The following is a 10909-nucleotide window of genomic DNA, read 5'->3' as shown; positions in this document are numbered from 1 at the left end:
GTATATTTTACAAGTAAAAAGAAAGGAATTGGTAGTGATACATGCCATCACATAGATAAACCTTGAAAGCATTATCTACATGAAAGAGGCCAGACACAAAATACCACATATTATGATTCCACTCATATAAAAATGTTCTAAAATTGTGGTGATAGTTATATGTATTTATGACTATACTAAAAACTATTGAAATATATACAGTACTTTAAATGGGTGACCTGCATGGTATATAAATTATATATATCTCAACAAAGCTGTTAGTTTTAAATCTAGGATCACATTTATTTGAACTTATGAAGACCTTACGTGGTATCCAGTAAACTCTGGAACCAGATTCTGGTGACAAGCTGGAAAAATGAAGAATAAATGAAAGACTAAGATTCAGTATGGCTGGTAGGGACAATCAGGAAGGTCTGTGACTAGGTACAGCAGCTTTCCTGTCATGGTGGCGAAAACAAAGGCAGAACTATGAAACACACTCGCTTGAAGCTGATCAGAGACCTTTATTCTTGTCCCTACCATTCAGTAAGCAACCAACACAAATCATTTTCTTTGTCTCTGCCTCAAGCAGCAGCTGCTGCATCCAGGCCAGAAATGGAAGACACAGCAGTGGAAGACCTTGTAGAGGAAAATGAACAGGTGAGACCTCTGTTTATTCCAGCTTAGGTGAAGCCAGAACAGGAAAAGTATGTAAGTGTGACTTTCCAAGGACTCTGTTCTTCAAAGCTGAGGCCTGCAGAAGGCTAGCTGAAGGATGCAGGCGAAGGTTCACAAAAGTGCCCAGCTCAGCAATCAATCCAAAGTACCTAAAAAGACAAAGAGCAATGTATCAAGCAAAGTGCCTCAAGAGCTGGAGGAGTGTAACAAACTTGGCAAGGTTAAAGTGGAAGCTGCTTAGGTGCTGGCAGTTCTCTAAGACCAACATACTTGTTTAGAAGAATATCCATCCCAAATATCCTCGGAAAAAAGCATGTCAGTAAAGGGTGGGCAGTTGGGAATTAAGCACACTGGTCTGAAGAGTTCAGATTAGTGCTGGGAAAAGACCTAAGGAGTTGTGTTAGTTAATGAGCATTTGTGGAGACCATACAAGGGGTGAATGATACAAAATACATGAGGTAAGTTCTCTAAGCAAAGAGTTTATGATTTTTTCAGAAAGTTCCAGTTCAAGATAGGATACTGAGCCCATAAGTTTCTATGTATGCCCTCCTATCCTAGATTCCATTCAAAAGGGAAAAAGGGTTAAAAAAGACATAAATCTACAACAAAGAATTGGGGGAGGGAGTCCATCAGCAGTTGAGAGATTTCAACAAAAAACTGACTTAAGTATGTTTATAAATAGTGCAGAGGGAAAATGAGCCTAGAATGAACACAGAGGGAGCTGCAGCAGAGGTGGGAGCCCATCTGCCTAGGAGACCCATGGGGGAGGCTGCAGACTCAGACACCAGGAATGATGGAAAGAGACAAACAGCTGGCTCCATTTCCCTATAACCCTCCCTGAATGCAGCACCACCAGAAAACAAGAATGTAAACCTTACTTGGCAGGAAAATGTCAGAGGGCTCTCTTCTAAAGAACTAAAAGAATTATCTGGAGAACTAGAGCAGCTTCTGAAAATGCCAGCTTCCCACACCAAAGCTCTCTGCATTCTGGCCTTTGGGGGACCACACCGTAACATCTAGTCCCACTCCTACTCACACTAAAGTTAAAGTGGCAGGCAAAAACCACACACACACACAGTTTCCACCAGCCTTCTTACTCCCTCATTTTTAAAAAAATAAAAATACAAGGCATTTGAAAAAATTCTACATAGTGAGAGGCCAAAATTTACTTTTTTGAAAAAAGTGAGAATGTAAATTCCTGCTGAGACCAACTGATAAAGCTGATTCAAGTATTTTTTTAAAAAGCCTCTAGGCACTGAAGAAGCATCAAGAAAAGGCAAATCCAATATGCAGAACGGTGAGAAACACAAGGTAAACCCAGCCTTCAAAGCTGCTTTTGCCCTCAAGGCATCTGCTCATCCAAAAGACAGAGCTAAGAAACTGCTATTATTCTGGAAGGCTCAGAAAACCAAGAGTCAAATCCCTGAATCTCCCCAAGTGGGAAGGTCTGATAACCTGCCTCCCCCAACACACACCCTTTTTTAAAAGTTGGAGCCCCAAATGGCTACACTTTCAAGTAAGGCAAAACCAGAATTAAATCAGCCCCCTCACAGACCTTAGCACAGTTCATATCACCACGGTGATCCAAGCATCCTCAAATCTTGGTTTTGGAGCTCCTACACTGATAAGTGCCCCTAAGTGCCTTGCAGAAGCACATAAAAATCTTTGGAGAAAGATTTCATCATAGAAGGCCGCAAAGTATCCAACAAATAACACTTTCAAATCCAATGAACCATGTACTGATATAACTAGGGATACAGAGGAAAAAAGGTCATGAGACAGTATTAACAAAAACAATAAACCAAAAAAAAACAAACAAAAAATGCTTCAAAAGGCTTAGGTGTTAGATTGGACACAGACAATAAACAATTGTGCTTACTATGTTCAAAGAAATAAAATACAAGCTTTCAAAATGCCTGCAGAAAATACAAACCATGAAAAGTAACAAAAAACATTTAAAAATAACCAAATAGAATTTGCAGAACTGAAAAATATAAAAACAAAAACTGAAACTAAAAAAATCAACAGAAAAGTTTAAAGGAGATAAGATCACTGAAGAGAGAACTGGAAGGTGAGGAAAATTACATAGAATACATCATGGAGAGGCAAAATTATGGTTGAGTTTTAACATCTATTTAATGGGAATCCCAAAGAGAAAGGAGATAGAAAAAACAAAGCAGAGCCAATGTTTCAGCAGTTATTGGCTAAGAATTCTCCAGGACAGATCCACAGATTTAACAACTCTAAGCAGACTACATTAGAAAGCTACACCTAGATATATCAAAGTGAACTACAGAAACACCAAAGGTAAAGAGAACACCTCAAAAGCAAACAGAAAAAAGGATGAATCAGCTCTAAAAGAATAACAGATGTAACAGGTAATTTTTCAACAAAAACAATAGAAACCAAAAAAAATAAAATGATAGCTTCCACATGCTGAAAGAAAAAAGAAAAAGGCAGCTACCAGAAGACCCAAACTAAAGAAAGTTCTAAAGGGTTTACTTCAGAAAAAAAATGATCACAAATGGAGGACCAGAACTATACAATGGAAAGAAGAGCAAAGACAATAGTAAGAATATGGATAAATTTATGTATCATTGACTGTGTAAGATAGCAATGATAATGTCTTATGGGAACCATCAAACACAAAACAAAAGATGAAACAAAAATTCATGACAATAACACATGTGTGGCAAAAGAGGGACTTATAAATGGAGTTAATGGATTCTAAGATCCCATTTTGTTGAGACTGAGGGGAAAGGTACTAACACTAGGCTTTAATAAACTAAAGATGTATGAAGTAACTGATAGAGTAGTAAAAGACTAGAACTGTGCAAACGCACCCAGCCCCAATAGAGGAAACCTCAAGCCATGGGCTGTTGATAACTCCAAATGGGATACTCAAGGCCAGTCATAAACAGCATCTGACACTGGCCTGCACCAGAGACAGTCTAAGAAAACAGAGTCCTAGCAGGCCTACCTAATACATAGAAACAAACCCAAATAAGCAGCTAAAATTGGGAGACAAAAAAACAAACCCCAAATGAAAGAACAAGAGAAGTCTCCAGAAAAAGAGCAAAATGAAATAGAGATAAGCAATCTATCAGATATAAAGTTCAGAATACCAATTGTAATGATGCTCAACAGCATGAAAAAAGATATGGAAATTATCAAAAATGACCAGTCAGAAATGAAGAATGGCATAGCAGAAATAATACACTGGAAGGAATAAACAGCAGATTAGAGGAAGCTGAGGATCGGATGAGCAAATTAAAACACAGGGTAGAAAAAAAATCAATCAATTGGAAATACAAAAAGAAAAAACAATTAAAAACAGAAGGTCTAAAGGATCTGTGGGACAATATGAAACATAACAATATTTGCATCATAGCAGTGCCAGAACAGGTTGAAAGTAAGCAAGGGTCAGAGAACCTGTTTGAAGAAATAATGGCAGAAAACTTCCCTAACTTGGTCAAGGAAAAAGTCACACAAGTTCAAGAGGCACAGAGTCCCAAGCAAGAAGAATCCAAAGAGGCCCATGCCCAGACACATCATAACTAAAATGCCAAAAATCTTAATATTCTCTCAAGACAGAGAGAATATTAAAGGCAGCAAGAGAAAAGCAATGTGTTACCTACAAAGGAGCTCCCATAAGGCTGTCAGCTGACTTCTCATCAGAAACTTTACAGGCCAGAAGGAAATGGCATGAAGTATTCAAGATAATGCAAAACAAATATCTGAAACCAAAACTACTCTATCCAGCAAGGCTATCATTCAAAATAGATGGTGAAATAAAGAGATTCCCAGACAAAAAAAGGCTAAAGGAGTATATCACCACCAAACCAGCATTGCAGGAAATGTTAAAGGGACTGCTGTAATAAGAAGAAATAGAGAAAGAAACATAGGCATAAAGAATTAAAAAGGCAATAAATAAGGACCTATCAATAATAACCTTAAGGACTTTAAGGAGAGATCAACAGCAATACAGTCATAGTCATGGACTTTAACACTCCACTAACTTCACTGAATAGATCTTCCAGACAAAAAGTCAACACAGAAACAGTGACTCTAAATGGCACACTAGGTCAGATGGATTTAAATGATATTTACAGAACATTTCACCCCAAAGCTGCAGAATATACATTCCTCTCAAGTGCAAGGGTCATTCTCAAAGATAGACCACATGTTAGGACACAAAACCAGTTTCTACAAGTTCAAGAAAACTGAAATCATATCAAGCATCTCAGATCACAAGGGCATAAAATTAGAAACCAATTACGGTAAAAACATTCAAAAATATTCAAACAGATGGAGGCTAGATAGCATGTTGTTATCAATAAAATCAAGAAAGAAATCAACTTCCTGGAAACAAATGAAAATGAACACACAACAACCCAAAATCTATGGGACACAGCGAAAGCAGACCTAAGAGGGAATTTCATAGCACTACAGGTCAACTTCAAAAAGCAAGAAAGATTTTTAGTAAACTATCTAACCCTACAACTTAAAGAATTACAAAGCTCCCCTCTGAAGTTGTCCAGACCAGGGCTCTTGTTTGCTGGGAGTTTTTTGATTGCTGCTTCAATTTTATCAGTTATTAGCCTATTCAGGTTTTTTGATTCTTCCTGATTCAGTTTTACAAGATCTCACTCATATGTGGAATCTAATAAACAAAATAGACTGAGGAACAAAATAGATCCAGAGACACAGAAGCATGGAACAGGCTGATGAATCTCAGTGGGAAGGGGGGGCAGGGAGAGATTAATCAAAGAACTTATGTGCATATATGCATAACCCATGGAAACAGACAATAGTGTGGTGAAGACCTGGGGGTGGGAGGGGTGGATGTGGGGTGGAGGGACCAATGGGGAAGAAAAGGGGGGATATCTGTAATACTTTCAACAATAAAGATAAATTTAAAAAATAATAATATAAATAAATAAATAAAAGACTAGAACTAATTAACTGGAACAACTAACTTCCAAAAGAATAGAACTAACTAGAACAACTAACTTCCAAAACAATAGAGGGGAAAAAAGGAATATTATACTCAAAAACAGGAGCAAAAAATGGAGAAGAAAAATAAAACATGGGCAAGACAAACAGAAAGGACAAAATGGGATGGTAGATTTAAAACCAATCATATCACTAATTACATCAAAAATAAATTACCTGAGTGTGTGCCAGCTAACGACTCAGTCTGAATTTAAAAAAAAAAAAATTCCAATTATATACTATTTGCAAAGATATGGAAAGGTAAACATAAAAAATATACCATGAAAATAGCAAAAAAAAAAGAGAGCTGGTAAGCTTTAATATTAGAATAGACCTTAAGGCAAAAAGCACTGCTAGAAATAACAATGGTCAATTTATAAACGTAAAAGACTCAAATAATAATATATTACAATACTAAAAGTACATATATATGTACCTAATCGTGCGGTCTCATAATATATAAAAAACAGTCCGAGAAATAGAAATAGAAATAGAAATAGTCCACAATCATAATAGACTTTAACACACAACTCTTAAGAATTGATGAAATAAGCAAACAAGAGAAATTCAGTAAGAACACATGCATGCTTATGTGGTAAAATTATAAAGAAAATCAAGGAAGTAATTACCAAAAAGTCAGGATACAGTTATGTCAGGACAGAGAATAGGAAGGAATATGATGAAGAAGAAATATATATATGGAGCTTCTGGGTGCTGACAATATTCTATCTCTTGGCCTAGTTGGTGGTTACAATGCTGTTTATCCTTTATTGACTTTACATTTGTTCATGTATTTCATAAGGAAAAACTTACACAGGAATATACATATATAAATTTATTTATTTGACAAAATATCCAGAAGATTACAGAGCCTAATAACAGTTGCTTGCAGGGAGGGGACCTGTTTGAAGTATTAAGGAACAGAAAGCATATAGGACGACTATTCACAGTACTGTTTTTCAGTTTCTACCTTCAACCTATAGGTAAAGCAAGGAAGATTTCATTCTGAAATTCTGATAAGATGATATAAGTGTTATCAGCCACAACAATGTCAAAGAATAAGTGTAGATGACACAAAGCAACAGCTAGAACTGGGTTAAAAACAGGAACGGAAAAGATAGGTGCAGTAACAGTCATACTTTATACAGTGGGGAGACAAGAAAAATGTTGAAAGTTGGATACAACAAAAAATAGACATTTTGGTGTGTTATATAACCTGTAAAGGTAACAAAGGAACTAAAAATAATGATACAACTACCAAAAAACAGAGAGAAAGATTTATGGGATAGTATAGGTTAGCCAAGTCTTCATTTATCATAGCAGGAGTTAGTAACACCTGCAGTTGGTAAATCAAGGAGGAAGCATATTATTTAGAAATACAAGTAACCATCTGAAAGCTAAAAACAGAAGCAAAAGGGTGAGGGGCAACAGCTACATTTCATTATAAGCCATTAAGTAACTATTTGATTTTTAAGCATGGATATATATTGCCTTGATTAAAAAAGAAAAAAGTAATTTTCTACTTAGAACATACAAATCTAAGGACATAGAACATTTACTTTACCAGGTACAAAATAATATAATATTGACTAAATCCACAGGGGCTAAAATGGTCAAAATTCTGATCTATTAATGTAATATAGCAGAGAGGATTCAATTACTGAGATTATTGGATCGGAACATGAAAATGAACACATCGACCACTCAATAAGTGGCATTTATTAAAAATCCAAGCTAAGCACTATGCCATGGGAGAGGCTGGGATGGAAAACTGCATAAGATCTCTCCACTTCTATTTCTGGCACCCTCCAATTAATTTATTATCCACAGGGCACTAGTGGTATGTCTTTAAAATACAGATCTGATCATATTACTCATCTCTGAAGAGCTGGTAATTAAAAATGAGCAGGCAGAGTATGCTCCCAACATTTTTTATTAGAAAACTTACAGGAAGTCAGTCGTAAGAAGTTACCTGCCTTAGGCAGGCGGCAAACAAGTTATTTTTAAGAATAATGAGTACATAAACAGAGAGGCTTAAGAAAAGTCTATAAATTAAGAAAATACTTGAAGCTGGTCATGGGAATTTATCTTTAAAGACATCTGAGAGAATATATCAAAAGGGCCAGGGGCCTAGACTGATACAAAGATGCAAAACAAAAGTGTCCATATAAAGAAATAAATACATCAAGAAAAGATTTTGGAAAGTAATGAGGCTCGAAGTAGGTAATGAGAATAACTTGGTATAGTGCAATCAGAAACAGTTCTGAGAGAAGGTAGCTAAAATGAGGTATTTCAAATATTTATTGTTTCAATGACAAGATTTAGTTAGTAAACATGAGTTCATCTAAAATTCCTAAGAACAGATGCAGGCAAGTACAGAATCTCTCACCACAGCAAAATACTTAACACGGATTGTTGAAGAAAAAGGAACAAGAATTAATGCTTTCAAATGTTGGCAACTGTTTCTGATTTCTAGCTTTATAAGGGGGAAGATTTATATCTAGAGTGAGACCAAAGTAGGAATTAAACTTCGGGATCCACCTGACTCCACTTTGGTCTTAATTTATCTCCCATTTCTTTATGATTAGCAATTCTCAGGTAGAAGTTCCAATTCCTCAAGGGAATTGGAATTTCTTTTCTTTCTTTTTTTTTAATATATCTTTATTGATTTCAGAGAGGGGAAAGGAGAGGGAGAGAGATAGAAACATCAATGATGAGAGAGTCATTGATTGGCTGCCTCCTGCACGCCCCCGACTGGGGATCTGGCCACAACCCGGGCATGTGCCCTAACCGGGAATCGAACCCCGATGGCCTGGATCCTAGGTCCACGCTCAACCGCTGAGCCACCCCCAGTGGGGCAGGAATTGTAATTTCTAAATCTCACCAGATTTACCAAATCAGTTTTTCTTATCTTAAAAGGAAGTAGGGAGAACTATCCCTACACAAACAAGGAAGAATCACGCATCCATTTTTTATAATGTTTTGAACTCAGATCATTAACATGGAAAAAGGCAGTTGGAAATAATTATCCACTGATAGAGAACTTACCTTCCAGAAAAGCAAATTCATCCACAGCTTCTATTGCATTATCTGAAACACAAGGTAAAGGGACACCTGACTATCTCTGGTCATTTGGACAGCAGCTCCCCAAAAGCATAACCCACACACTAAAGGAGGTAAGAGGCTTTAAGCAAATCAGGGAATTTATAAATTTGTCCCTTTGCTATCTTGAGGTCCATTTCTACCCCATCACCAAATCTTACCTATTAGCTCTCTCTCTCTGTAAGAGTAAAGAAAAGCCTGGACAAATACTGTTCAGTGAAGAGAACCTCTTGGCTCTGAGCATCATCGGAGAAGAGTTTAGCAATATAGCAGAGAAAGTGAAAATAGGCTATAAGAAAGCTTACAAATGTGTGACGGTTACCACCTAGAAAGGAGAGTCAGAAATCAAACTCCCAGTTTCTAGGGGAAAAAGAACTGTCAAGCCTGGTACAACATGGCAGAAAGCATGCCGAGGTCTAGTCAGCTTTGGCAACAACTAGACTCCTTTCATTCTCTGCCCCAACATCCCTCCGGCCTCCAAAAGCACAGAGACTCTGAAGGCAGGGCTTTCTGACGCCATGGCAGTCCAACAGAAAACACCATAGAGACCCTGCGGCACCTCTCCTTTTACAGTGACGCCTTCTTAACCTGTAGGAGGGTAAGCTTCACCCTGCCTCCCCTGTCAGCCCCCTGCAGCAGATACCACAGTGACACTCTACCCAAATCTCTCCTCTGGAGGGTTTTCCTCTTTCCTTGTTGCGCACAGCAGTAGGCATCTTTCGCAATAGTCTCCACGAACAGTTCCTGCGAAGCCAACAGGAGAGGTACACAGTAAGCCCTCGCTTAACGTTGAGACTTTACGCCCAACGCCAGCCATACAACGAAACCAATTTTACCTTAGGCTAAGGGAAAGAAACAACAGTTAAGTCCCTACGGCATCTCATCCACATGATATGGAAACTATGTTGAACAAAAAACGCAGTTATTGGAGGATCTGCTGTATCGGATCCATTCCTGAGAGCTCCTATTTGTGAGTAGGGGGAGGGGCGGGAGGGGGCTCAGATGCTTGGGGAGGTTCTCTGGGGAACTGAAGGTTGTCCCGGGCTTCATAAAGGCCTGTTCCCCTGCCCCTTCCACAACAGTCCACGACGCGTCTCCCCTCCCTCATTTGTAGCCCCGCCCCACTCATTCACTGGAGGCTCCCACAAGTCCTGCGGTGGAGACTGGAGACGCGAATTAAAGCCGTCGTCCACGCCCTCAGGACGAGGCAGGTGTGTCAGAAACCACTACCGTACACGAGCCTTTTCCTGTCTTCCCTCCCTACACTCACGGCTCACTTCCGGGTCCTCAGCGCATCCCGCCCAGACCCTCCTCTTCCTCCTCCACCGCCCCAGCGCCCGCCCACGCCGCCGCTAGGCCCCGCCCCTCGCCCCGCTTCCCGCCCCCGTCCCCGCGCCCCTCGCGCTCCCGCCGCACCGCGGCTCGTGCCAGGATGAAGATGGCCTCCTGGCCCGCGAGCGTCACGTCGGGGTCCGCCTTAACCAAGGCCTTCACTCGCGCCAGAGGCAGCCTGGAGAGACGAGCCCCGGACGCATTCGTGGGAGCTTGCTGCTGCGGGGCCGCTGCCTCCCCGCTGGACCCCTCCTCCTCGCGGGGCGTCCCGCTTCCAGCTGCCGCCGCCGCCATCCGGGCCCCGAGCGTGCGGCTCGCGGCTGCCGGCAGTGCGCGCGCAGGCGGCTCCTGCCCCTTTCCCGCGCGCGCTGGAGGTCACGCCCTCTGCGGGCGCGTGGCCCCGCCCCCCGCGCCGCCCGGCGCTTCTAGGAATCGCGGCGAGTTGGAACCGGGCGCGCGGGCGGCGGCTGAATAGAGTCTCGGTTGCACGCGCTGCCGCTGAGCTGCAGGGGCCTCCTTCTCGGCTCCTGGTGACCCTCGGGTCCTGATGAGAGGGAGGACACTAGAGTGAAGTCAGGGCAAATACGACCCTTTTTACTAACCAGCTAAAGCGACTCCTAATAGAGTTGGTGCTTGAAAATGTTGTTTCATCCTGGTCCACTTTCAATTAATTTTGATTAATGAAATGCCATTTGTGTCTCCGGGCTGTGAGTCTTAAGTATCTCTTTATAGCTGTCCATTTCTGCACCAGAACATGAGGATAATTATACCTCCCATCGCATTCATTTACTAATTATTCATTCAACGAATGTTGACCGAGTGC

General features: G+C 40.3%; 1 protein-coding gene across 1 annotated transcript; it reads right to left on the bottom strand.

The window, feature by feature from the left end:
• Positions 1–483: 483 nt before the first annotated feature.
• On the bottom strand, positions 484–10395 carry POLE4 (DNA polymerase epsilon 4, accessory subunit). Its single transcript, XM_087823658.1, has 4 exons — positions 10171–10395; positions 9414–9498; positions 8701–8742; positions 484–806 (listed from the first exon to the last, which is right to left on the bottom strand). Exons 1-4 carry the CDS (start codon positions 10378–10380, stop codon positions 793–795), a joined length of 351 nt encoding a protein of 116 aa, XP_087679784.1. The 5' UTR covers positions 10381–10395; the 3' UTR covers positions 484–792.
• Between the last annotated feature and the right edge of the window lie 514 nt (positions 10396–10909).

The sequence above is a fragment of the Miniopterus natalensis genome, chromosome 13, assembly GCF_054644295.1.
Source record: "Miniopterus natalensis isolate mMinNat1 chromosome 13, mMinNat1.hap1, whole genome shotgun sequence".
Taxonomy (NCBI): Eukaryota; Metazoa; Chordata; class Mammalia; order Chiroptera; family Miniopteridae; genus Miniopterus; species Miniopterus natalensis.
The sequence above is the reverse complement of the archived record's forward strand: the minus strand, read 5'-3'. Positions and strand labels throughout refer to the sequence as shown.